Raw genomic sequence first — 26338 nt, 5'->3', positions numbered from 1 at the left:
CACCGGCACCGCCTCCCCCGCCGCCGGCCCGGGGGGATGCTGGGTGCGGGTCCCGCCCGGGCACGGCCACCCCCAGCCCCCCAAAAAGAGACAGGCAGGACCAAGGTAGCAGCTTTTAGTCACGACCGAGGCTCTCCCCGGCCTCCCGAGCACGGCGGGTGCCGGCCCCAGCACCTGCGGGAGCCCTGCAGGCAGCGCAGGCAGCGCAGGCAGGGCCAGGGGCCGCTCCCCAGGGCAGAGGTAGGGTGGGGGAGCCGGGCTCTGCCCGCAGCAGGGAGCAGCGGCACAAGAGCAGAGCCGCGGCAGCTGGAGGGCACCGGGGTGGGAGAGGCTCCCGGGGGGCCCCGGGCCGGCAGCGCTGCCCACCGCTGCCAGCCAGCGCCGGAGGAGTCGGGGAAGGGGCGCGGGGAGGGCCTGGAAACCCCACGGGGCCGCAGGGACGAAGGCCGATGCAGGAGCGCGGGAGTCCGCTCGGGCCCCAGGAGTGCGGAGGAGCCAGCTCCCTCTGGCCGGCACCCGCCGGGCTCACGTGTAGGAAAGCAGGTTGATATCGTAGCAGCCGTCCACCTGGTAAAGAGAGCAACCGTCGGTCCCTGCACAGCACCATCGCTTGGCCAGGACACCCCACCCCGTCCCACCGGCAGCAGCCCCTCTGGGAGGGCTCCCCCAGCAACGCGGCGAGGCCAGAGGCCCCACGAGCAGGGCGGCAGGACTCACGTCAAAGCGCCCGATGCGGGCAGCTGCCTGGCGCGCCCGGATCACCTCCGTCAGCACCCACATTTGCTGGACCTCTGTCGACACCTTCTCTGGGTCAGGGAGCTCCTGGAAAGAAGTGGGCACAATGCTGCAAGCAGGGATGGCCTGGATGGGCTGCATCACCCCAGGCTCAGGCAGCGGTGTATTCAGATGGCTGTGCCCCCCAGAGAGCCGGGCACTATCGCAATGGTGCCCACACTCCCGACCTCCTGGTGGTTTCCCAACGCAGGGTGACCAGGGCCCCACTCTAGGAAAACAGTCAGCTGTGGAACTGGGTGACCCTGAGCCCCGGCACCGACCGCCCGTCTCTGCTGGCAGGTGTCCATGGTGAGGACAGAAAGCAGATTGCTGGCTAATGATTAAAAAACCAATTGCACAGTCCAGAGTTTCCCAACAGCCTCCCTCCGCAGCGCTCCCCAGGCCTGGTGACAAGAAACCCTGCTGCAGGTGCCCGTTCCCCTGGGGACAGCCAGGCGGGACTCGCAGGCTCAGCAGCAGCTCTCCAGGCCAGGGCAAAGCTCTGTGCCGCTTCTGCCCTGCCCACGGCACTGGGCCGCTGGTGGGTACCTCGTGGTGATGCTGGGAACAGCCAAGCCCAGAGCAACCCCCAGCATCTACCCTGGACCACCCCTTGCCAAGGGGGACGTGATCCAAGCGATCGGCAAGGGACTGGGTGTCCTCCCCAGTCTGCCGGACAGCCGGGCACGGACCAGAGCTCCCACACCTGCCAGGGCTGGCAGAAGCCTTGCTGCTGCCGTGGTGGTGTAAGCTCCGTAGCACCAAAGCCCGGTGGCAGAACTGCCCCGGAGGCGCTGGGGTGCGTGGCACTATTACAGGAAATGCCAGTGGCTGATTCAGCAGGTTTCCGTGGGCGAGCCCCTACCATGCTCTACCTGGACTTTGCTCACCAAAGGCCGCTGGCTGGGCAGATACAGCTCACAACCTGTAAACATGCGCCATGGCTGTGACCTCCCTCTTCCCATGTGCTGCCCCGGCTGGCCAACGCGCTGCCCAGTGCACACCCTCTGCAAAGCACCGGGTACCAGCCAGGCCACCCCGTCCCCACGTGTCCTGCTGGCCGGCCGAGCGATGCTGCACACCCACCACTCCCATGGGGACGTTCCTGTCCCCAGACTAGAGGGCAGGTAGACTTAAGTGTCACTTCAAATCACACATCCCCATGGAGATATTTTTCTTCTGAATGCTGCGAACTACTTCCAGCACAAGGCAAGGTGTTTTAGGGCTCCACAGCTATTCCTGGTGGGAGCCTGGAGCTGATGGGGCAGGGATGGGGCCGGCAGCCTCACAAGTGACATTCGTGCCTGTGGCAAGCACCCCACCCAGGTCCCTCCATCCCTGTAATACCTCAGCAGGGACTACTCACCCCGTGCAGGCTGGCTGGCTGCTCCGGAGGGCTCAGCTGGGAGAGCCAGGAGGGAAAATCCTTCTGGGGGCTCTGAAATAGATCCAGAGGGTCACACAAGGCGTGTCTGAGTCCCACCTCCATCCCTCACACCATGCAGCGTGCTGCAGTTTGGAGCCCACCTGTATTTATGTTGGCATGGGTGTAAGTATCGCTTTACCGTTATTAAATGGAATTTTGTGTTTAGGGTGGGTGTTTGCAACCCGTAATTTGTGACAGCAACCTCCAGCTACGTCCTGCTGCTCAGACAAACATCCACCTCCAGAACGGGCAGGGCTGGGGCTGGCTGGAGCAATCCGTCCCCTGGCCCCCAGGGCACAAGGGGACCCGAAGTGCCCCAGCAAAGGACAAGGGCTTGGACCCACACCCCTGCATCCTCTGGAGGGAGCCTGAAGCCTCTGGAGCTGCAGGGAGCAATGCCAGGTGCAGAGCTGGGGACAGTGGCCTGCCCTGGACCCCCTGCCTGCACCTGTCAGGGAGCGCAGCCCCAGCACCGGCTCACCTTCTGTCCAGGGGGGAAAATCTGCACCTCCTCGATGGTGAAGTGGAGCCAGACTGGGGAGGGCTGCCGCAGGATGAACCGCACCGCTGTCACCTGGTCCATGTCGCACAGCATCTGCAGGGGCAAGGATGGGGGGGAGCCGCCGCTGCCGGGGGTACAGCAGGGGCTGGCCAGGCTGGCACTGCTCTGGGGCAGCTTTGGGGATTTCTTCCAAAAAAAAAAACCCCAACCCACCCCGGATGGAAGGAGCCTGGGGGAAATGTCACCCCGTGGGGGCTGTCTGGGCTGAGCAGGGCACGGGCAGGACCAGGACGGGGACCCTCACCGCTGAGAAGGGCGGGCAGGGGCAGGAGAGGCAGCGCGGGGGCCGGCCTGCCGCTGCCCTGGTGGCACGGCAGGGCGTCAGCATGGGGCCCCAGGGACCGGGAGCCAAGCCGGGGTGTGGGCAAAGAGGGGTGAGCCCCGGCGGCGTGGGTGATGCCACGGCCTCTGTCTGGCCGTGCCGACCTGGTGGCGGCGGAGGGAGAAGTAGTCCTGGGAGCCCTCCTCGGTGTGCGGGCAGGGCATCAGGCGGTAGTCCCGCAGGCAGGTCACCCAGCGGCGGGAGCCGGCGGGGCCGGGGCGCTGGACCCGCACGCTCAGGAAGGCCGTGTAGAAGTTCCTGAAGACGATCTCCTGCACCTGCGGGACCGGTGGCATCAGCCTCCGCATCACACCCGCACCGGCATCCCCCCCATATCGGCACTGGCACCGGGACCGGCATCCCCCCCGCATACCGGTACAGGCGCTGGCATCCCCCCCCGCCATACCAGTACCAGCACCGGCATCCCTCCCCCGCCATACCGGCACCGGCATCCCTTTCCCCCCATACGGGTACCCGGCATCCTCCCGCCCTATACCGGCACCGGCACACCCCACCCCCCCCGCATCCCGGGACCGGGCCGGCCCCCGCACCCCGCCCATGCCCCGGCACCACCCCCGGCATCACCCCCTGCCCCGGTACCGCCCCGGGCATTCCCCCCCCCGCCCCATACCGGGACCGCCCCAGGCCGGGCCGGGCCGCACTCACGTCGGCGGCGGCACCGCGGGGGAAGCGGAGGTCGATGACGGCGACGCCGGGCCGGGCCGGCTCGGCCCCCCCGCCCAGCTGGAGCGCGGCGGCGGGGCGGGGGGTGCAGGGCAGCGGGGAGCGGCCCGGCCCCCCGGGGGGCCCCGGCCCCGGCCCCGCCGCTCCCGACATGGCGGCGCAGCGCGGCCGCCCCTCCTGGGCGGGGCCGGGCCGGGCCGCGCGCGCCGGCGTCAAGCGCCGCGCCCACCGGAAGCGGGAGCCCCGCTTCCGCCGCCAGGGGGCGCCGCCTCCCCACCGCCCCTCGCCCGCCCCTCACCCTCCCGGTCCCGCGGCGGCGGCGGCGGCGGCAGAGGCAGGGCTGTACTAAAGCACACGGTTTATTGACTCCATACGTTTCTTTACACAACGCGGAAACCGCCCCCGGCCCCTCGCCTCCCTCACGGCCAGCACGGAGGGGGCCGGGGAGAGCCCCCCGCCAGCGGAGGCCAGGCGGTCGCCCACCCAGCCGCTCGCCCGTCCCCGGGAAGAGAGGGCGGGTACGGCTGCCCAGGCGCTGGGACCCCCCGCTCCCGCTGCACGGGGGTTATTTCTCCTCCCCAAAGAACACTCGGGGAAAACACAAAGTAAATCCATGCTTAAAATGATTTAGCGCGAAGGAGAGAAAAAATAATACCTGTAAAGTGAAGGAAGAGGCAGCCGAGGGGTGGGGGGCAGCGGGGGGCGGCCCCGTGGCTCAGGCAAGCTCGGCCTGAGCAGGGCGGTGGGTCCAGGGAGCTGTACTAGGAAGCTAAGCTCGTACAAACTGCTGGCAGCGGTACACCGGTTTTTAAGTCTTTTTTTTAATAAAACAATTTGAGGCTGTATCAAAAATTTAGTAAAAAATTAGATTTCAGAATTCACTGATTTTTTCTGACTATTAACTATTCCTGGTGCTTTTTTTTCCCTTTTTTTTTTTTTTTTTTTTTTTTTTTAAACTTATCTTTTCCAACAGCACCCAGGCACGGAGCAGCCAGGAGGAGGCATGCGACCCGGAGCTGGGGACCAGCAAGGCCATTCCGGCACCGCTCTCAAGGAGCAGTCGAGGCAAAAAGAGAGCACCGCGCTATGGAGAAAACACCCCACCATTGCCAAAACACTTCATAGGGAGGGGGTTTTGCTTAAAAAAGACCACCCTGACCCCAGTGCTCACCGGGCAGTGGACAAGCCATCATGGTGCGGGGCCTGGCTCGCCCTCCCATGAGCCCCCCCAGCACAGCGCTGCATCCCGAGGTGCGGGCAGCTGCTCCCGCACTTAGCCAAAGGTACCCCAAGCCAGTCTGACTCAACTGATGACTATTTTATGATACGTGAGAAAAATAGGATTTCTTTGATTAAAAAAAAAAAAAAAAAACCAAAAAGAATCAAACCCCGAACCGAGAAGCCGATCCCCCCGAGGAGGAGGCTGGCTGTCCTCAAGGGCCCCCCTAACCAGCCCCAAATCGCCCCTGGAGCTCGCCTGCAGCACAGCACTGCCCTCCCCCTCCCCAAAACTACACATCCCAGTTTAGGTAAACAGCAGATTAAATGTAAAAACTTAAAACATCGACTTCAGAAAGTCCCTTGAATTTAATTATTTTTAGGCTACCTTTCATGTTACGTCCTGTAGCTAGACACACGTGAATAGAAAAAACAGTACAGTTAGTGTTAAAGGCAAACAGCGGAGACCCAGAGTGCTACCCCAGTGCTGCCTGCTCCTCCCGTCCCGTCCCGTCCCCCCTCCCTGCCCGCCGCCCCGGCCCCGGCCAGAAGCCCAGCCGCCGGGAAGGCGTGTTTGAGCTGAGAATTTTTTCTATGAATAAAATAAAACCAAAGCTTGTTAGGCAAAAATAAAACAAGTGTCCCCCCAAGTCCTGCAAGTGCTCCGGTGCAGCGGGCGCAGCCAGGGAGGGCCTGTTGGGGAGCGGGCTGGGGTTTCGGGTTCCCGGCTGGCGAGGGGGCTGCCGGCCCACAGACAGCACTGGTGTGGAGCTGGAGGCCCCTTCTCCCCCGAGAGCCTCCCGTTTGTTAAGGGGGGACGTAGGGTGGCGGGGACCTGTATGGGGTCATGTTCTTCGGGCGGGAGCCTTTCCCCTCCATGGGTGCAGTGAAAGGGGGGGGAGGCTGGTAGGGCGGCGCGTTGGGGTCCTCATCCCGCAGCGGCGTGTACTCCCCGATGGTGTCCTGGTTGAGTGGCGTGGTCTCCGGCATGTTCTGGTTGGGGTATTCCGGGGGGGGCAGTGGGGCTTTCTCCTCCTGGAGGATGAGGGGCATGCTGGAGGACGGCGGAGGCTTGGAGTCGTCCAGCTCATCGGCAAAGATGATGGGCACGCCTTTCTTTATGAAGGTGGCCTGGTCTTCGATGGTCAGCTTCCCTTTCCTCTTCTTGCGGTAGCAGATCATGGCGATGATGCCAGCCACAAGGAGGATGGCGGCCACCACCACGGCGGGGATGACGGTGTGCAGGTACACGTCATCCTCGCTGCTCTTCTCGGGGTCTTTGCCTGCTGCCACCGTCGGCGTCGCCTCCGAGATCACCCTTCCATCCTTCGTCACGGGGATGAACTGGATGTGCCTGCAGCTGCCGGAGCCGACCACCGACACGTTCAGAGGCTTGAACTCAGGCTGCAAGACGTTGGAGAAAGCCGGGCTCGGCCCACCGGAGTCATCCGCAATTTTTTTGCTTAAAGTCCGGATCTGCTCCCGGGGACAGGGCTCCAGGGGCAGTGTGTTGTTCGTCCACTCCACTATGATGGAGCCTTTGGTGATGTCCTGCACCGTGATGGTGCTGCTGTTCCTGTCGCCAAATGCCAGAGCCAGCTTCTTCACCAGCATGATCTTCTTATTGATGTCGTTCACCACTGCATTGTGGTCCCCTTCCAGCCTGGCCTTGAACTTCACCGGAGACTTGTCCCCGTGCGGGCGTTTGTGGACGTGGATTTCAAAAGCATCCACAGCAAAAAGCCCGCCTTTGTCAGTCGCATACATGAAGTACTCGTGCTTCCCGATGTGGTTGTGGTCCGGCATACCGTACATGAGTTGGCTGGTGCTGTTGAACTGGACCCACGAATTCTCCTCTAGCATCTGCTGCTCCTTCAGCTTCAAGGTCAGCTGCAGTTTGTCAGTGGTGGTATCTTCCTTGTCATAGAAGGTATCTGACGGTATTTTAACCTCGAAGTAGGTGCCCTCCCACGCGTCGACCCTGTCGATATGGTTTGTTAGCTTGGGTGGCTCGTTTGGCTCCCAGGGCCGGGGGAGCCCACTGGCTGTGGTGCGCACGCGGGTTGGCGGGGAGGCTGTCGTCAGCTTGGAGATGGGGGATCTGGTCGTGCTGGGAGGCTTTGTTGGACGGGGTGTTTTGGGTCTTCGAGTAGGCCTTCGCGTCGTCGCTGTGGAGGAATCTGTTGTGGATGGTGTGGCTGGCTTCACAGTGGAGACTCTGGGTTTCTTGGTGGTAGTTGTGGGCGGTGTGATCACTGCTGTGGGCTCTATGTACCCGGGCATTGTGGGGCGAATTGGCACGGAAGGCGTGCTGGTGCCTTCTGCTACCCTGGTTGGCTGGATTGGTCCCAGAGTGGGCGTCTGGATGATGGGGCCCCTTGTTCTGATGGTGACCGTAGGCTTCCTCGGCAACGGTATGGGCTCCCGGACGGGGGGTGCTGTTGTCTCCGTGGGAGGCGCAATGGCGGGCGATGTCGGCGTGGGGACGATCCTGGTCGGTGGTTCTTGCGCAGCAGTGGTGGGTGGCCCGATGGCAGTCAAAGGTGTAGGGGTGGCGTTGATCTGCCGCCGCATCCTCTTTGGGAGGTGAGGTTTCTTGTTAGCAATGTGCCAGCCGACAACAGGGTAGCCAAGGCGGGCAGACATGGTTCCTTCCTTAGCTGGAGCCTCCACCTTGCTGATGTTGGGGACGCTGTTTTGGCTCAGAGAACATCCCAGTTTCCATGAGAGTAAGGCCCCGTTTTCCACCACCTTCTTTGCATTTCCCGGTCCAGCCATAAAGGCTGACATGTCAAAGAGTCTGTTATTTACAACAGGAACCAACTTCATGTTATGAAGTTCCACCTCTGAGAAGCTTCTCATTCTGTTTAAGAGTTCAATCCTCTGCTTTGGTGTCATTTTTGTTAAGTCGGCATCCAAAATGACAGTCAGGATAGTGACCGGCTCTTCCGAGCCACACACGAACGGCGCTGCATCACCCGTGTCTTGGACAGCCACTCTCACTGACTGAGGCTCGTTGTGGTCTTCTTGGTGGACCTCGACAGAGAAGACGTTTGCAGTCTGTGGCACGTAGCTCCCATTTGGAAAGGGCTGTAGCGTGGTCACCGAGATGTAGTGGACGCCCTTGTCAGTGTCAAGGGGCAGCCCTTCCAGGGAGCTGCTCTCTGCGTTCCAGTGTAACCAAGAAGGCAAGGAGTCCTTCCCAGCTTCGGAGATCTACCAAATAAGAGACAGAAGAAGGTGCTTTTAGAAGTACAGCATTAGGACAGGTTCTAGCAGCAATAACACTTGAAGGATTAAAGAAAAAAATCTGAAGCGTTAACTGGGGAAGGAATGTCCTGGCCAGAGCGGGGCAGCCTGTGTCTCCTTCTCCGCATGGTGGCAAGGACGAGCTCTGCAGGGCACAGTGGTCCCAAAGGGCTTAAAAGGAGCCACAGGAGGTCATCAAGTCCTGCAAAGGTCCCTTGCCTGCAGGCACCAGCTCTCTAGCACTTGCTGTGCAACTACTAAGCACAAGTGGTTCATTTTCTCGGAGGGCAGAAGGGGAGTTTAAGTCATGGGGACAGCTACAAAGCTGAGGGTAAAGTTACGTGATACTGCAGAGCTGATCCAACAACTGCCCTCCTCCTGCTCCTTCTTCTTCCTCTCCCATCCCTGCCATCTTGCTGCTTTCCTCAGCCGATCACACTTTGCAAGCCCATTGCTCCAGCAGCTCAGCAGAACATGTTTTCTCTGTTAACTTCCAGCTTCGTCCCACTGCCCTCAGCAGCCAGGCTGAGCCAGAGGGGCCAGAAGCTGGCAAACTATGGCTTGGAGTCCCCTGCCTGGTTGGAGTACACCAGCTCTCAACAAGCAGAAGCAAATCCCGAGAGCTACGCAGCTGCTTAAAACACAGCATCCTCCTGCACTGCCAGAGTAACGGCAAGCTGGGGATGAAGGAAGGGAGCAAACCCGACATCTGGTCAGCACAGAACTGTGATGGCCAGCATGGGCAGGCAGGGACACAGCGCACGGGCTGTCCAGCGCACTGCTGGACATTGCAGAGGACGGTGCACCAGCCTGGCTTTATACTCAGAGTTAGCTTAAAATGAAGTATTTCACTTTTATATAATAACTTGCTTCTGCAGACTAGAAACAACAGGCGGCTTTGGCGCAGACCACAGGCACCTCAGGACTCCAACGCACCCTTTTAGGTCAACAGCAGCACTTTCTTTTTTTTACACGACTTGTGGTGCAGATTAGCGAAGCACAGTCCAAGAGCACAAGCCTCCCCTTCAAACTGCACACTCCAACAGCGGGGGCAACGTACACAATGGTGGCATTTCCATTTGCTCCAGAGGAGGGAGCCGGCGGTAACCACAGCAGCTGCCTCCGCTTTCCAACTTACTCATTTGTGCCTTTCCGAGCCCACCCTCCTCTTCCAACCTTGAGTCCCCTTCCCAGCCAGCTCGGGTCCCCTGGCCATTTTGCTCTTGCGGAGAAGACGCTGGTTCTCTGCAAAACGTCACCAGCATGGCTGACACCCTGCCAAGGCGCTCCCCACCCTGTGCAGGGGAAAGCCACGCATGTCAGAGCCCTGGGCACTCCTGCCTCCCACCCCGGGCCATAGCCGAGGGTAGACACAAACCCTCCAAGCCCCCTGTTTCCAGCAGCTGACGTACGTACATCTGCACTACAGCCGCTCGCCAATCACGGAGCACAGCAGAGCCGCTCAGGCTGCACGGTGGAAGGGGTGACACTGCCAGCTCGGCGGGCTGTGACATTTCCTGGGGCTGTAGGTACCCCATGGTAAGTAACCTGAGCTTCGCCACCCCCCCAGGCTCGGAGGCGTTTGGAAGGTGCCCCGGCTGGGCTTTCCAGAGCTCACCACGAGGCATCTCCCCCCACACCCAGAGGAAACAGGATGTTTTGGGGCCCACGGAGACAGATTTAGCAGGCTGGTTGAGGCTCTAGGCTTGCTGCAGTCCAATGCAGGGCCGCGCTCCAGCTCTCCTCCTGAAAGGGTGCTTTGGTTACTCTGCAATTCTGTAAAGCTCATGCATATTTCATAATTTATCCAAACGCAAAGCTGGGTGAGGAGCTTCACAAGGAAACTTGCCTGGCAGGAGTGCCCCCGCGTCCGGCAGCGGGCACAGAGATAGGGCTGGACTTGCCAGACCTGCCTAACCACAGGTCCTGCTGGGGAAAGCCCCTGGATGGACAGACGAAGAGCGATGCCCGGTGCTGCAGGGCTGGGCAGACTGCGAGTCCTGGGTACCTCTCCCACCCCGCTGGCTGCAGGCAGGATTAGGCAGCCCACTGAAAGGCAGGGCAGCAGGGCTCACAGACTCCCGCCGCTGTGGGTTTCAGCACACTAAAGGGTCTTGGACGTGCAGCTCTGCAAGGGTAACGTAGGACCTGAAAGTCTATTGGCGAGAACAGCATGAGAAAGCTTTTGTGCAAGAGCCGCAGAGGGTTTCGGCCACGACCGTAGGGGCAACACCCTCATTCCTCTCCTCTGCAAAGGATCAGCCCCGCTTTTGGCCAGCCTGGACAAGCTGGAGAGCACGTCATGAGACACATGCTGGGTACAGTTTATAGAGCAGAGTTTAAAGCTGTTAGCACAGCTTTTAGTCAACTCCTCAGCAGCAATGTCCAAGAGTAGGGACTTAAAATTCCTGCTTACACCAGACAGAAAAAGCCACCCCATGGGCCACACACCCTGATGTAGCCCACCGAAACCGAGGTGCTGAGATGTGAACATCCTTCCACTCAGCTTTGCTCTTTACCCATGTGTCTGGCAGAAAACAGTGGGTTTTGGCAGCGCTACTGCTGCATGCACCCGCTCCCCCACCGCAGCAAGAACAGGAGAGGCTTTTACTCCAGCTAGCGAAAACCGGCCCTTCACCTGAGATGGGCACGCAGGAACAAAGAACCAAATTGTCCTTCCTTGGCATCTCTTCTGCCAAGAGAGGACAAAGGCAGGGTCTGATCCTGTCCAGCCAGAACTGGGGCTGACCTGCACTTGTGTTACTTCTTCAAAAAAAGTGTAATTTCGTCATACCCTCTAAAAACTGAGATGCCAGGACAGGTCCTAGTGCAATCCAGCTTTTACATTAGCAGGAGCTGGATGATGCCACTCTTTGTCCCCATGTGCCAAAATTAGCCGCTAACCTGCCCACTGGGGAGGAGGAAGGGCAGGGCTGGGCACACGTTAAGAACAGAAACACAAGGAACCAGGACAAAGCCACAGCGTTATTGAGGCTTACACAATCAAGAAGAATAAAAACTTTAATAGTGAGCGGTTTAAATGCATGCTGAACGTGTAATTTCAGGCTACATTTGGAACAAACCTTCCCCTTCCATGCGCTCTGCGAAATCCCTTAATTACAGGATCACACACTCCATACAGAGCTTTCCTGGGAGCCGGAGTTTTCTGCTGCTCCCTCCTCCCCGGGCACAGCCCGTGACTTGAGGAGGAGACGTACAACAAGCGTTACCTTTAATCTCATGTCACAAGGTGATTCTCTCTTCAATCATATGTGCTCCTACGTTTCATAGCCAAACTCACTTAGGAAGGGCAGCCAACCCCACATGCAAAAAGGACAGCGAGGAAGGCACAGGCCAGTCTGAATACTTCTGCTTGGAAAACCATTTTTAACCTACAGTCTACACGTGAGCTCACGTTCTTAAGTGCCCACGCTAGAAAATGAAACTGCAACTAGACAGATTCACACCAAAAACTAGGCTCTCCTGAAAAACAAAAACAGGCCAGGCAATCACCTACTGGGACAACTTGTTCTAGCAGGGATGCAACGGCTGCAAAACATTTATAAACCCACTTAAACTTGATTTAAAAAGAGCTGAGCTAGTTCAGCTGTATTCAGCCTGCGAGGAGATGTGGACTGTTTCTAAGGGTTCTGCAAGAGGTGATTCAGAAAATCAAATTTATGTGTATTACACCTGTGAAACCCATGAAGATGCCTGTGCCTCCCCTGGGAAATCTTTAGGAAGGCAACAAGACTTCGATGCCATGGCTCTGCTTTAAACACGGCGACTGCCCTGGCAGCAAAATTCATCTGTGTTCATGTGACAAAGCAAGAGCCCCACAAAATTAGAGTAGATAATCAAAGCAGTTATTGGGCTGAATAAAAATACTTGTTCCTAAATGAGCGCTAACCAGCAGAGCCCTCGGCGTGGGTCTGTCCTGGTCACGGGTGCTGCTGTGTTCGTAGTGGCATGAAACCGGGAGCAGGGAACCCTGGACTCTGTTCTTGTTTCCTTCAAATATTGCTTCAAAGGGTATTTGTTAAGACTATGCATAGTTAATGATTTGGGATCTCTAGTTTTCATGTAAAAAGTTTTCCAGTTTTCTATGTACGCAATAAATATCAGCCTTAAGCCCTGCCATTTCCCTCAAGGGGTCTGGTTTCAAAATAACTCTTCCGTTGCTCAAGAAAAAAAGGCTGCCTTTGTTTTCTGATTATTTGAGATAATTGTAAACGAATGCTTATCGGGTAAAGATTACACAAGCCTGGCAGTGTACTGAAGACCATTAAAAAATTAGCCGTGTTCACAATTTTAAATACACACAGTGGTCTGGCTGGCTTTGAAGACTTTGCTCACAAAATCCTTTCGGATATATATGGCCTGTTATTTTTAGGCCAGCCAAGAGCAGTCAGCTCATGAGAAAAGATAGCTCAGTTTGATTTTTTTTTTTTTTTTTAAACTTAGATCTTAAAGCCCTGTAGCCAACAAGACAAAGATAAGCAAAGGAGCTGCAAGCAAAACTGCTGCCTCTGAGGGAATTCAGGCAAAAACCGCATTCTTGCCTACAAGAATGCCCTCTAATCCTCCAAGTATTTAGTCCTCCCTCCTCCTGATGAATCCTCCAAAAAGGAGACAGGTACCATAGGATCCTGCCACAGGTCTCCCTTTGGCACACCCCTATAAAATCCTCCCAGCCCTGGAAGTATCTGATGTGATCTCTCCAGCCTTTGCTGCCAGACCTTCCCGTGGGCAGCAGCAGCAGCCAGGGACTTGGCTCCTTCCTGCGCCCTTTCACATCGGTCCTAAAAAATTCCTGACTGCTTTCGGGCAGGGGCGAGCACAGATACTCCTGCAACTCCACCAGATCTCCCACCACCCCCTTCTCCTCCCCGTGTCCAGCCATTCCTGAGATACAGACCCCGTGCCAGGGATTTCATTTGGATTATAATTACTGATGACAATTTATTGTATGACAGACTCCCTTTCTGGGTTGCTCTTTCATCATTACGCTAACACACAGGGCCAATAATGAAAAATACCGCAGCTGAGCCCTCTCTACAGCTGAGCAGAAGGCAAGCTGAACTGTGCTCAAGCCATCTGACCTAACCAGTGTTAAACCGAGTCTGCTGTGCTCAGGCTTCTGCAAGCAATTAACCAGCGGGCAGGGGAAAGAAAATGGAAATGGAGAGACAACTCAAATGCAAATATAGCTGCAGAGAAAGAGTCAAACTTAAGCTGTTTGCCTAAGCCCAAGCTTCATCTTAAAACCCTGCTAATGCAGCAGCACCCGGCAGTTTTGTCAGCAGAAGCAACAGGCGGTCTCAGCCCCAAACTAGATACGTGGGCCGATTTCAGGCTGCCTTGCACCGCACAGGCCAGACAAGCGGTGGTAGAGACATCGGTTTCACACGCGCCCCAGCGCTGCTGCAACCACGGGCACTGCAATGATTCGTGGTGCTGGCATGGCCAACCTGGAGCCAAGAGAAACGATGAGAACATGGGGCCTGCAGGCTCCAAGTCAGAGGATGGAAGTCCTCTTGGGAGGCAGGCTCTGCCCGTGGGTCCAACGGGCGCATTCCTCTTCTCCCCCAACACAAAGACGGAGCCAGCAACTGCAGGCATGGCGTGTGCCATGTGGCCAAGCCGTCAGGGTGCCACTGCTCTGGGCAGGTCCTGCAGCAGCAGAGGCTGCCGCACCGGGTCAGGGAACACGATGGCTCAAGGCAGGAGCTGGACAATCCTCAGACCACAATGGCCACAAGTCTTTGGCTGCAAGGAACAACCCTGACAGGGAGGCTTGCCTGTATGCAACCAGATGATGACACAAGAAGGAGCCTCCAGTCTTACGTCCTCCCTCCTTTCCTCAAATACATCAGAACTGCAAACTAGGACATCAGACAGGTCTTGCCTAGAAACACAAGGCCCAGAAAACAGTGGTGAAAGGAGGATGGGCACCTCTCAGAGCCTTCTGCTCGCTGGGCACAGCAACGGTGCCACCGCACTGGGAAAGCTCAGTCTGAAGAAAGGAAAGTTGCATTTACTTGGCACAGTGAGCAGGGAGGCATTGCAGCACATGTGCTTTCCTGCAGAGGGGACTGTGATACCTGCCAGAGCTTTTGGGTATCCTCAGCAGACAGCGCTCTTCTGAGCTGCCGCATGCCTTGGACGAAAGGCACAGGAGCCTATGGACAAAAACAAACTGCACCAGGATGTTTCATGCAGATGCAACTGCCCCTGAAAGTCTAAAAACAGCCCAGAGACTTCGCTGCTTCTCAGAAGTACGTCAGCCTCAGTGACCCGAGCCTTCATTACCAGCAGGAGCTCACCACCTCCGTTCAGAGACCGAAAGCTATATGGGAACAGCCGGTAATTGGTGCTTCCTTTGTGCGCAGGGTAGGTCAGGACGGTTACACTAATCCCGCATTTCGGCTGGTCCCAGCGAAAGCCCTGCAAAGCTCTTCCTGCATGTCACCGTGCACTGAAGCTGTTCCCTTAGAAAAATCAAACCTTTCAGCTTGGAAGGCTGAGCTAAGGGAGAACAAGGCTGCAGAGGCTGTATCACAGGTCCTGGCCCTCAACTTCCAAGTTCAAACTTCAGTCCCTGAAGGACTAGGCAGCAAAGCTACTTAAAGTAGCTGCTCTACTTCTACGTGCTCATGAAAACCCAAAGGATAAGTTTACGTGTCTGCTGCTAATCTGCATTTTCCAGCCATTGAGCAGGCAAGCGAAGCCTCACGCATAGACAGCAACCCCCCTCCTTTGCAGATGCAAGCATAGGGCTGCGCTGCGTGGATGCAGCCCGCCCGAAGAGCGGTGCTTTGTCTCACCAACTTCTTTACGATCAGTAAAATGGCTTCGCAACGGCACAGGCTGAGCAGCTACGTCCAGCTCATGCCATCCTCACATACTCCTACCATGACGGCTTCTTTTCCAGATGCGCCTCTGTGTTTGCTATAAGGGCACTATTCAGCATCCCACTCTGCCTGAGCAAGGGAACACAACAGCTGTTTCACTTGGGAGGTCACTACAAAACATTGAGTGTCCCAAGAAATCCTCCTTTCATCGGTCCATGCAAGCAGCTTGGAAGGATTTGTTTAGCCTTATTGTTGGAGCGGGAAGGCACAGCCCGCCCGCGCCAGGGCTGGGGTCAGCACAGGCTGCCCACACCCCACTTTCTCCCTTGTTCGGGGGGCGAGCGCAGGGCAGGAAAAGCCTCAAACAGCTTAAAAAAAAAGTTCAGTCGGGCTCTTCTTTCAGCGTGACTTTTTATAAGCGAAAGGCCAAAGGGAAGCAAAAATACCACACAGCAGGGATGCCAAGTGCTGGGGGTTTAGTGCTGCCGCCGCGCAGCTAACCAGCCCTGGCAATTTATTTCTGCCATCAGCAGATTGCTGGAAAGCTGGCATTCAAGAGCGCGGCAAGGAAAAGTGAGCCGGATCCTGCAATCTCAGGTCGGCTCCTTCGCAGGATTCTCCTTACCGTCGCATTCCTCGAGTCTCCCCAGATGCTCAGGGCAACAACCCGCAAGAGCAGGACAAAACAAGGAACTTCCCAGCCCGCCTGAAAAGCTAGTTTATAATTAGATTGAGTCACATTTTCCACTCCTCCAAAGTCAGAGCTTGTTACTAAGTGCGCACTGAAAATGCGAAATTCCCCAACTCAGTCTCGCTGCAGGAAAAAGTGGTCCCCTCGGCCCCCCCAGCAGAAACCTTATCAGCTCATCTTAACACCAAGATTGGAGCATGGCAACTAAGCAAAGCCCTGCCCAAGTAGTCCTTTGCCTGGACCTGTGCCAGGCACTGCCATTTATCCCAGCGCGCTCCCCTGTAAATAGCAGCTGTTGCTACACCTTCTGGCTAGCCAAAGTCCAGGAAAACCAGGGACCCTGGGAAGGAGATGAAGCTCACATGCTGTGACACAGAGAGCCTTTTAAGATACCCAACTTGATGACACAGTGTCTCAGGAGCACTCTTTGCTTGTCTTCCTTCTTTGAGAAATGCCACTTAAATAAAATTCACATTCAGTTAAAACTCTTTCAAATAAGGATCATTGCAAGAGGAAAAAAAGAAACCAAACACCAGTATTTTGTGTCTTTCTTCCCTGAAACTGTGTCCTGGCACTGCAGACTGGTTGCTGACATCCAGCCCTTTGCTTTGGGGTGGGAGCAGGGCTGAGGCACGCAGCACAGCCCCGGCAGCAGGTACTCGATGTCAGGACTCCTGCAACCCGGTCTCCGCAGATCATGTTTATAAAACAAGGTCCCTGAAGTCTGATGAGTGTAAAGCTGTTCAATAAAAGCCACTTCAACAGACCGCAAATAGAACAGCCATTGGAAAGTCAGGCTCCTGCTTGAAAAGCAGGACTCCTTCTTGCTCAGATTAATATCCAACACTCCGACAACCCCACAAACCTGCTGCATAGCTGCACTGTGTAAATCAACCACATGAGTTAATTCAGTTCTAATCACTTTGCCACCAGCTACGTTTGCATACAGTGACAGCTTCTTGGGGCCCCCACTACGTGTTTTATCTGTCTTCCCGACAAGCCCTGGTGAGACTGTGCCCTTCAAAACAAAAAAAAAGAAAAAATCAGGAGCCAAGACACAGCCAAGAACACTAAGACTTAGCTGTGCTCACCTGAGAACTTCTCCTTAGCATCAGCTAACGAACCTGACCAGCAGATCTACTCCGTGGGATCCATCCCATGCCTAACACTCCCAGGACAAAGGCAGGTTGGCAGCTTTACGTATCTTCAAGGAAGACAGAGCAAATACCTGCTTGCGCAGGGATGTGCCTCGGGAAGCAGTGCACACCAGGAGCTTCTCTCCTTCCAGCATACTTTATAGACCCACCTTTAAACAAAAGCCATTAAATTGCATCCTTTTATATACTGTGGGCATATGCATTTAGGATAGTGGACTGTGCAAAGGCTCAAATACCTTGTGGGTACACTGGTGTTGGAGGGAACTGGATTTATCCCTGCATCCCAAGGGAAAGGAGCAGGTATGGCCACAGCAATGCCAGTTAGTAACTGTATTTAATACTCTCATCCAAGTGCAGTGCCTGGGGTTTCTGGAGATGCGTCCACAGCCCAGATGTCTCCTGTTTATTGTACCCAGCCTAGAGAAACGCCGTCACAGCCTCTGGTCAGAAAGCTCTTCTTGCAGACTTGGAGACGCCAGATGCTTTCTACAGCAGTTTCTGCACCAAGTCACATCAACGTCCTGCACGCAAGATAGAGGTAATCACCATGTAAATGCCCTCCTTTGTGTGGTTTTTCTTTCATGGCCAAGGCCAGCGTCAGCTTTCCCAATCTGTGGCAGGGTATCATTGCCAGTGGGATGAGTGGAGAGCCATGCTTACTGCAGAAGCCACCATCCCAAATGTTGACAGAGGTGCTATCAGTGTTAGTGCCACTGTCCTCACCTTGATTATTTGTGTCGTCACCCAGACAGCGATGGAAGGCTTTGGTTTTTGTACAAGAAAAATGGGACAACCTCAGAGATGGGACTTGCCGACCTCATAGAGACCAAGATCAGCACTGCAAAGTCAACAATCCTGCACCTCGCCTAATATCCTCTTCTGGGACCTCAACAAGTGGAAGCAGAAAAAACTACAGACCTGGATATTTCAGCTGATGGCAAGACGTCTCAGCCAAAGTAAGGCAGACATGGAAAAGCAAGCAATTCGTAACAAACAAGGTTATTTATAGAAGAGAGAAAGGACATTTTGATGCCTTTATACAAGGCTCTGGTAAAATTTCATCTAGAGTATTTTGTGTAGCTGTGGTCATGCAAACATAAGAAAAATAAACTCAAGCTGGAGTGCAAGAGGTGCAGAAGACAGCTGCAAAGATGAGAAGCGGAAAAGAAAGCTTATTTTATGAAAAAGACTAAAAGAGGCTAGTGTCCTTAACCAAATAAAATCAAGACACAGGAATACACCTGTCACTTATAAATACATAAAGGAAGTAAATATTATGAAGGTAGAACTGACTTAAGCTAAAGGGCAGCACATACAAATATTTCTAGCCATCTCTAAATTTAGGCTAGAAGCTGCATTTTTAATCAGAGCAGCCAGATTCTGGAGCAGCTTCAAATAGAAGTGGCAGGAACGGGAAATCCACCTGGTCTGTGGTCCAAGCGTGATCTGTTCAACAACAGGAGACAGCTGAAAGGTAATGGGTCAGACTCCATGCAGTCTTTGGTGGAAACCGGGTAAGGACATCATCAGCACCAATGCTGCCGGTTATCCTGCTCCCAGCCAACATCTGCCAGGAGCTAGTGGGAACCTGCACGCCTTCACACTACCTGTCTGCACAGCAAGGGGTTTGTACAATACATGGAGATCGGATGTTTTAACTAAACTCTTGTAAAAGTGCCAAGGTTTTGGTGTCAAATGTAGCAGGAAGGGCTGCAAGGTGCCAAGCTGCTGTTAGCCCTTTTGGGAAGGCACAGCAAAGAGTTTTCATTTCCAAGACACCTTCAAACATCAGGAGAGCAATCTTGCAGCAAGAAGCCTTACTGTAGTGAGGAAGCTACAGGACAGCATCTGGATTGAACTGCCACCAAATTCAACAGAAATACCTGCAAGCTGCAGCCGCCCTTCAGAGGGCACATTAATGCCTGACCAAGGCACTTGCTCAGCAAGACAGGGCACAGGCGAAGGGGGTTTCTAATTGCCAGCCATGAGTTACAATGGCCACAAAGCCTTGCTGGCAGGTGGCTCTGAGCAACACAGAAAAGAGACTCTGAAATTAAGGCACAAAGTAGGTTTTTTTTACTACTTTTATGCGTGTCCACTTTGCACCTTGAGTGCGTTAGAATTAACTTGCTTATGCACTTAACCATAAAATCTCACCTGTTCTTGAGTAGCTTGGGGGTGGCAGGGAAACACTGGCGACTGCTCCCAGGAGCACATACCTGATTACGCACAGAGCCCACATATCTGTGCAGGAGTGCGTGCCTGCGAGGCACTCCTCCGCCACGCTGCAGATGCCTGGCGTTGTTTCCATCCCACAACCAAGTTTGCAGAGAAAAGTATTTTGTCTACAGCCGGCTGGAATCTGCTAACAAGCAGGGAGAGGATCTGAGAAGCAGCTTCAAGGCGATCCCCACCACAATACAAACCGAGCCTAGAAATAATCAGCAGGAATTATCTAGAAGTGAAGCAATTACACCTTCTTCAGGCTCCAGATGGGAAGCTCCTGGGAGCTTGGGGACATCAACTGTCAGTTTAAAAAGAAAAAGAAATTATAGCCAATTTCTTAGAAATTGAAGGGGACTGAGTATAGGCAACCACATCTCATTGTCAACTCTGACCCACTGCTTCATCTCAAAGGGCACAGCCCTTATTCTTTCTTATTAGGGTTTAAGTACACCAGTTAGCAAGATCCAGAAGTATTATGCTTTTACTGCTCTGGCTGAGAAATGCAAAGCAGCCTGAGAAAAAGACCAGAGCAACTTACCCTGAAACTTTCCAGTAAAACAAAAATGCACCCCAGCACCCAAAATTGCCCACGCAGTTCTCACTAGCCAGGAATCAAATCCCCATAGCAAAGGTCAGCTGTGCTCAGCAGCCAACATGCATTCTCTGCAAGGGAGAGACCTTCCAGATACACCAGCTAAGCGAGGCTGCTAACAGTGCCCTAAAGCCTGCTGCACTTCTAAAATCAATTTCAAGGTGAACAGATGCAACGTGCACTCGGGCAAGCCCACGGATGAGCGTGAAAATCGCTCCCAGCGTTTGCTGAACTACACACAACCAGCAACTGTTGGGTCCTGTTCCAGCCCAGTCCATTTGCATCTCTTCAGGCATCTGTTGGTGTTGGCAAACACGGCTCAACACCAAAGTGGCAAAGGTATTGTTCGAAGCTATCAGGTAGGGTGGAAATAATCTATCAGAGGATTTTCCTGCACCTGCTGGAGCTAACACATATTACTTTTGTGCCAGGAAAAGGAGACTGAGGAAGCTGCAGTGTTACACAAACACTGAAAATTATTCTTGCCATCAAAGCAGCCATTAGACAACACCAGAACAAGCCACTCTGATGCAAAATCCCAAACCGAAGTTATCATTTCTGGAACACAAGATCTTGGGCTCACCGCACCCATCTGGACTTTTGCAGCCCAGTGTTATATAGGTGCCCCGTGCTCAGAGAACAGGCAGTGGTTAAAGCAGGGCAGGCACCACTGCCTCCTGTCCGAGCCAGTCTCCTTGGCCACAGAGGCAATTAAATGTCACAGCCTTTGCTTTGAAACCAGCTTGTCCCTTTCTCCAACTCCTCTAGCCAGGGGCTCACCCACCACCTTCCTCCTCCCTATCTGACCGTCTGTCGATAACAAATGCATTCTTCAGATTTTCTGCCTACCACTGGCACATTGCAGTCCCAGCACCCTTGCTGGAGCCAGCGAGATCACGTATTTGGATTAAGATAATTGCGTGACAGTACACAGAGCTAAAACAAACCTGCCTTCAAGGAGAAGCTGAGATGTCAGACTTTCTCCCGACCTGCTCTCCATCTCCCTCTGATTTTCTGAGACACACCAGAAGGCTGTCTTTTTATAATGTTTTCTAAAAATGGATTTTTTTAAAAAACTATTTTTCAATTTTGCTGTTTGAAAAAAATTCCCGAGATTGGAAAGTAATTCTGTTTAAGAACAGAATTTTCTGAACTCCACATGATCCAAGCAAGCAGATGCTGAGAAGTTGTTTTCTCAGCACCCTCCCAGGAAAGGACTAAAGACAAGCAAGTGAGTGTTCAGCAACATGCCTACCCTCCTCTGGGCTATTCTGACACTTTCTTGCCCTCAGGACCGATTCCAAAACTCAGATTTCAGGTGTCTGTAGTGCCAGCGGCATGAGGGTTAGTTGGATAAAGAGAAAGGCTCCCATCTTTCCCAAGAGGACTTAGGGATGAGGTCAGGAGAGACTGTGTCAAAGGCAGCCCAGAGCCCTGCTGGCAGAACAAGGTCTATTTGTCTAGCAATGTTTTGTTACCACAGTGAAGCAAACTCCCCGAGCGTCAGAGCAGCAGCCCCAGGGAATCCATGACTCCCCAGATCCCAAGGCAACGTCTCCTTATGAATGTGCCCATCATTCCAGGGGTGGAGTATCTCACAGTTTAAATACAGCCAACAAACCTGATCAGCCATCCCTGAGGAGAAAAGTCTCCTCTCTTGATTACAGAGGAAAAGAACTTTGCAATAAAGTGAGGACTTGAATTTTTTTTTTTTTTTTTTCTTAAATCCTTCTCCCCTAGTCCTACAAAACCTTAAGGCTGCTTCACAGCACCCTTGTGACCCAGCCTGTTAGTGGGGTGACTAGCTCAACTCCTGCAAGAATATAACTGAAAATGAGCCTCAGGGAATGGCATTTCTCACCTGGACAATTTCTCCATTGGAAGCAATTAAATCCGTGGGGATGGAGACTCTGAAGAAGCGTCCCACCACGGCAGAGCTGTCCGGTATGCCCACCACAGCTGGCACAGTGTCCCGGAGGTCCGAGAGCACAGAGTGCATGGAGGCCTCCAGCTGGTTTTCCCAGTCCCGAACCACTTCTGCCGGCTCGCTGGGCCAGTGGCAGTGAGCAGAGGCTGCCAGCAGCAGCATGGGGAGCCAAGTCCTCCCCAGGAAAGGGGGCTGCAGTAGGCATCCAACAGTCATTCTTCCCGGCGGCCTCGGCAACGGTGCTCCAGCCAGAAAGGGGACTACAGGGAATCTGCAGGCACTGCAGCGTAGGCAGGGGATCCACCAGTCCTTCACAGCAGCCTCATCCTAGGAGTCCTGGGAACCTGGTTAAACAAAGGAAACCCAATCAGCACATTAATTACGATATCCAAGCCAGCCAGCTAACACACACAGACCTCCTTGCAATGGACTAGAGGGCTACCTGCCACGCTACCCTCTTTGTTTCGGCTTTTTGACTTAACTGCAAGAGTCACCACTACCACTAAAGAGAGCAAGAGCTTCTCAGCTTCTCTTCTGACGTACAGCATCTCTAAAGAAACAAGATCCTCCTGCTTTTCCAAGAACACAACCATGTTTCTGCTGCTGTGGGGCCACAGCATCCCGAGATAGCCACTGGCAGGGAGATGGGGTAGATATAACCAAAGCCACAGCAGAGCACAGTGGTAACAGGTGACCTTTAAAGGCAAGCTGAAGTCAGGCTGGGGCACCAGTGGATTTAAATGCCATTTACACAGTATGAAGGTCCCAAGAAACCTCCGGTACTCCAAAGCTGCCATCTTGACAGCTTGATGCACGACAGATGCTTCTGCTCTTCTGACCCATGAGCCTGGCTTTCAAGCCAGGTCTCCTCTCAGTTCCAGCTTTTGGTATTAGTGTGCTTAGACTTGATTTGGGGGCCAGCAATACGCACCCCAAAATCAGACTGGAGTAAGCTATGCACACACTGCGTCCCACACTGCTACCCACCGTCCAGCTCCCTCCTGCTTGCACAGCTTGTCCCTCCCTGCACTCTGCCAAGAAACATCTCCAGATCTCCCTCACTTTGTTTTCTTCTTTCACCTGCTTCCTCCCCATCCCCACCCTCTCTCTGGTCCCCTGGATCACAGCCCTCCTTTCTCCCCTCGGCTCCTTCGGTGCATTAGTTCCTTTGCTTCCCCAGCTGCTTCTCCCTCCAGACTGCGTTCAGCCACGGCACACAGGAGTCATGGATGTGTACACACCCCCACCATGTTCCCCTTCACAGCCTGTTCACAGGAGAGCAAGTGGGTTCATGAAAGAGGACAGAGTCATTTGAGGCCCTGGGGGAAGTCGTGCTGCCTACTCTAGCATCTCTGTTTGCAGCTAGCACAGCCCTCTAACTAATCTGCAGTAATGGGCAGGGCAGTGAGTTATGCAGGACTGGAGGACAGACGCACGGCCCAAGTGGGTGTTGCTCAGACCCCCAGGGACCACACGGGACTGGGCTTCCTCAGGCCAGGCACTTTCACATCTTGAACCAACTCCTTTTTTCCAGGCTGAGAAGCAGCTCCAAATTCTCAGAGCAGACCCAGCCCAACTTCTAACCCCTGGCTCCCAGTCCTCTGAGCACAGCTCCGATTTATTTTAGCCTGTTCCAGCTGTGTTGTGTGATGCACACCAGGCTGTCCCAAGAGACCCTGGAGCCAGAGCGGGTAGGAAGGGAAATCCCACTGCATCTTGCCCTTGCAGAGCTCCTGGGGCAGCACTACAGCAGGACCAGCCGACCCACTGCGCTGCAGCCAGGCAAGCCTGTATTGCCCACTGCAGGCTTGCAGAAGCAGGCAGAGGGCCTGTCCATGCAGGCAACCAAGCCCAAGGTTATCACAGCAGGGTCTAGGAATAATAGGAGAGATAAGATTCGGTTGCTTACCCTAAAACCTGCACTCTAGAGAAGCCAAGAGGCAAAGTGCAAGGACTGGCACATCCTCACCCCTTGATGGGCCTTTTCACAACAAACCACTCATGCAGAGGGGCTGACGTCTCCCATCCCAAGGTACCGGGTCCAGCGAGCACAGTCACAGCTAGCACAGGGGGTTGTGGGTAGCAGAAATCATGAGCTGAATGCAATAACCTCTGGCTACAGCATCCACGAGGCAGACATCTGATCTGACCACTGCCAGTTGCGGAAAGCCTGTCTCAAGTGAAAGGCAAAAGAAACAGCGGAGGCAGAATAACATTGCTGGAAACCACAAGACAGATGGGAGGATGGTTGGTGTGAGATGCGGCACCAGAAGAAAGCCCATTCCCTCACTGCTGTTGTCCTTCCCACTGCCTGAACTGACTGGGACAGGAATACACCAGACGAACCAACAGGGAAGCCAAGTCTGGGCTCTTCCCAAAAGCAACTGACCACATCGTGGTCTTCACCTGGAGTGAGAAGCCTGAGCTGCTTCTCCAGAGGTTATCATCACAAAAGGTGAAGTGGCTGGGCAGGTAAGGACAAGTCACACTTCCTACGGGGCACATCTCTCCTATCAGCTCCCTGCATGGTCGAAGGATGAGTCTGGCACACACCAACTGATTGTGGATGAACCCAGAGTCACCTCAGCAAGCAGATGTCTGGTGGAGAATATCCAATAGGCTGTGAATGAGCTACAGAGATGGAACAGCCTTCTGCAAGAGGTCCTGAGGAGGCCACTGATCATTACAGCAGGAAACCAGGGGACTCTCATCCTAGCACAGTGCCTTAAATAAGCAGAAAGACGAACCACCACCTTCAGCCTCTGTGGAGTCCAGGGTACGGACACTGCAGTGATGACACCTTGTCCACGAGCTACTTCTCCTGAAGCCTGCTTGTTGGAAAGTCCTGCTGCATGAGGGACTAGAAAGCAACCCTCACAGCAAGTACAGGCAGGATCGGAGACTTGCCAGGAGCTGGGGGAGGAATGTGGCGGCAGCAGCAGAATCCGGCAGCTCTGTGGCTGCTGTGGGGCCAAGATGCTATCAGCATGGAAACATGGCTGCCTCTCACAGCTGCACTGAGCCTCCACACCTGAGCAGAGGAGAAACGCCCCAGACAACCAGACACACAGACACCCAGTGTACAACCACACGGAGCTGTAAAGACGCCTGGAGAGGTTCAGCACCACGTCTTCAGGCCAGCCCCTGCCCCTGGCCTGTCACAGCTGCAGTGGAGATCATGCATGAGCATGGTGCAGCTCTGTGTTGCTCAGCCAAATCATGTGATCTGGCCTGGGGCGTTTTTCTTGGATGGAGAGGAGTATTTGGGCAGAAAGGAGCTGGTTCTTGATATCTGTGGCGAGCAGGAGAGGAAGATGAAGTCATCACCCATTTCAGAAACAATTATCGGAGCAGGCAACAAACACTGCCCATCTGATACCTCCCCCTCAGCCAAGCAACTCACGCACTGGCCATTAAGATCTTGTGTGACACTTGCAGGTTGCACAAATTCAGAATTTCATTTTAGGGGAACTACAGAAGAACAGTCTCCGCATGTGGAAGCGGAGCACACAGGAGGTATAGGAGGAATTCAGTAGCTGATAACAGAAAAAAAAAAAACACACACAGAAGAAATGAGAACAAACTTACACCACCAAAAAAAACCCACCCTCTTAACACAGCTCCACCTCACCAAACAATTGACAGAAGCTGAAGCACTGCCAGCCTCTCACACTGTGTGCTAAGGAGGAAAGGCAGCGTGGTACAGCTCTACAGATAGCTGGAACAAGGCATTGCCCTGTGGTGCTGAGGGTCCACGTGGACTATTGCTTCAAGGCCAAACAGTTTTTGGGATAGGAGGTCCTCTGCCTAAAAGCCATTAGTGCTGCTCAGCAAGTCCACTGGCCACCAGCACTGCAGGTCTCGATGCAGCTGCAGAATGAGGGAACGTTACCTGCAGCGAGGCTGGAACAAGCACTGGGGACCTGCATGGTGCCTCTGTCAAGTTCAAGAGCCCACACCATTTCACATGGTACTACCATGGGCAAAACCCAGACTCGCTTGTTTGAGACACCATCCCTGTTATATGCGGAAAATGTCAGCGTTCTGGATCATTGTCCATGACCAATAAGTGGCAAGGAGCTGGAGCTCTCTGGGAGCAAAAATCTCAACGTTTCACACAGTTTCCCACAAGCTCAAAACAAGGCCAAAACCCAAACGCAGATGGCATTCTGCAGGTGGTCTTCTGCTGATCTCTGGGAAGCATCAGGCCATAGGGCTGACTTGACTTAGACAGCACTTTCAAGTTATGAGGGAAGGCTGGACCACCCCAGCTTCTCTACATGGCACAGTGCTCCTTCTTCCAGCAGGATCTGTACTGCCCAGTTTCGCAGAACAAACATGAAAGTTCAGGTTAGTCCTGAATTTCAGGATGTTTCGTTCCGTCTGATCTTCTGAAAGGACTGACTTTATCCTCTTGCTTCTGTGAGAGCTCCTTTGGTCTCAACTTTGAGCCTCCAGAGCATTGGATGAAACATCAAAGTCAGTATCAACATCTGCTTCAGTCCTAGCATTCGGTGCACGTGCCAATGTTGATGCCTGATCTCCAGTGCCAAACCCCCATCTCAGAGACAAGGAACTGGGCCTGCTTGGTGAAGTTTGTTGATATGATGCTGAGCTTGATATGATGCTGACTTGTCAAGACAGTGCTGGAGCTTG

At 54.3% G+C, this 26338-nt stretch overlaps 2 protein-coding genes across 2 annotated transcripts in view; both read right to left on the bottom strand.

Moving 5' to 3' along the window:
* Positions 1-22: 22 nt before the first annotated feature.
* Positions 23-3939, bottom strand: NICN1 (nicolin 1, tubulin polyglutamylase complex subunit). The gene is made up of 6 exons (XM_082321660.1): positions 3751-3939; positions 3189-3362; positions 2682-2795; positions 2141-2212; positions 718-822; positions 23-567 (listed from the first exon to the last, which is right to left on the bottom strand). Exons 1-6 carry the CDS (start codon positions 3919-3921, stop codon positions 526-528), a joined length of 678 nt encoding a protein of 225 aa, XP_082177786.1. The 5' UTR covers positions 3922-3939; the 3' UTR covers positions 23-525.
* A 170-nt stretch (positions 3940-4109) lies between these two features.
* Positions 4110-26338, bottom strand: part of DAG1 (dystroglycan 1) — a 55289-nt gene continuing 33060 nt past the window's right edge. The window contains exons 2-3 of the mRNA XM_082322778.1: positions 21617-22026; positions 4110-8202 (exon numbers count right to left, since the gene is read on the bottom strand). Coding sequence (XP_082178904.1) covers positions 5794-8202; positions 21617-21898 — 2691 coding nt within the window. The 5' untranslated portion in view covers positions 21899-22026 and the 3' untranslated portion in view covers positions 4110-5793. The remainder of the gene's footprint in view (positions 8203-21616; positions 22027-26338) is intronic.

This window comes from Platalea leucorodia (genome assembly GCF_965183815.1).
Source record: "Platalea leucorodia genome assembly, chromosome: 9".
Lineage (NCBI taxonomy): Eukaryota > Metazoa > Chordata > Aves > Pelecaniformes > Threskiornithidae > Platalea > Platalea leucorodia.
This window is presented reverse-complemented; position numbering and strand designations above follow the sequence as displayed.

Excerpts from the sequence above, each read along its gene's own strand:
- NICN1 (XM_082321660.1), bottom strand. The coding sequence starts at position 3,921 with ATGTCGGGAGCGGCGGGGCCGGGGCCGGGGCCCCCCGGGGGGCCGGGC. Across the intron at positions 2,213-2,681 it reads TTTTCCCCCCTGGACAGAAG|AGCCCCCAGAAGGATTTTCC; the intron begins GTGAGCCGGTGC and ends GATCTATTTCAG. Across the intron at positions 823-2,140 it reads AGCCAGCCAGCCTGCACGGG|GAGCTCCCTGACCCAGAGAA; the intron begins GTGAGTAGTCCC and ends ACTTCTTTCCAG.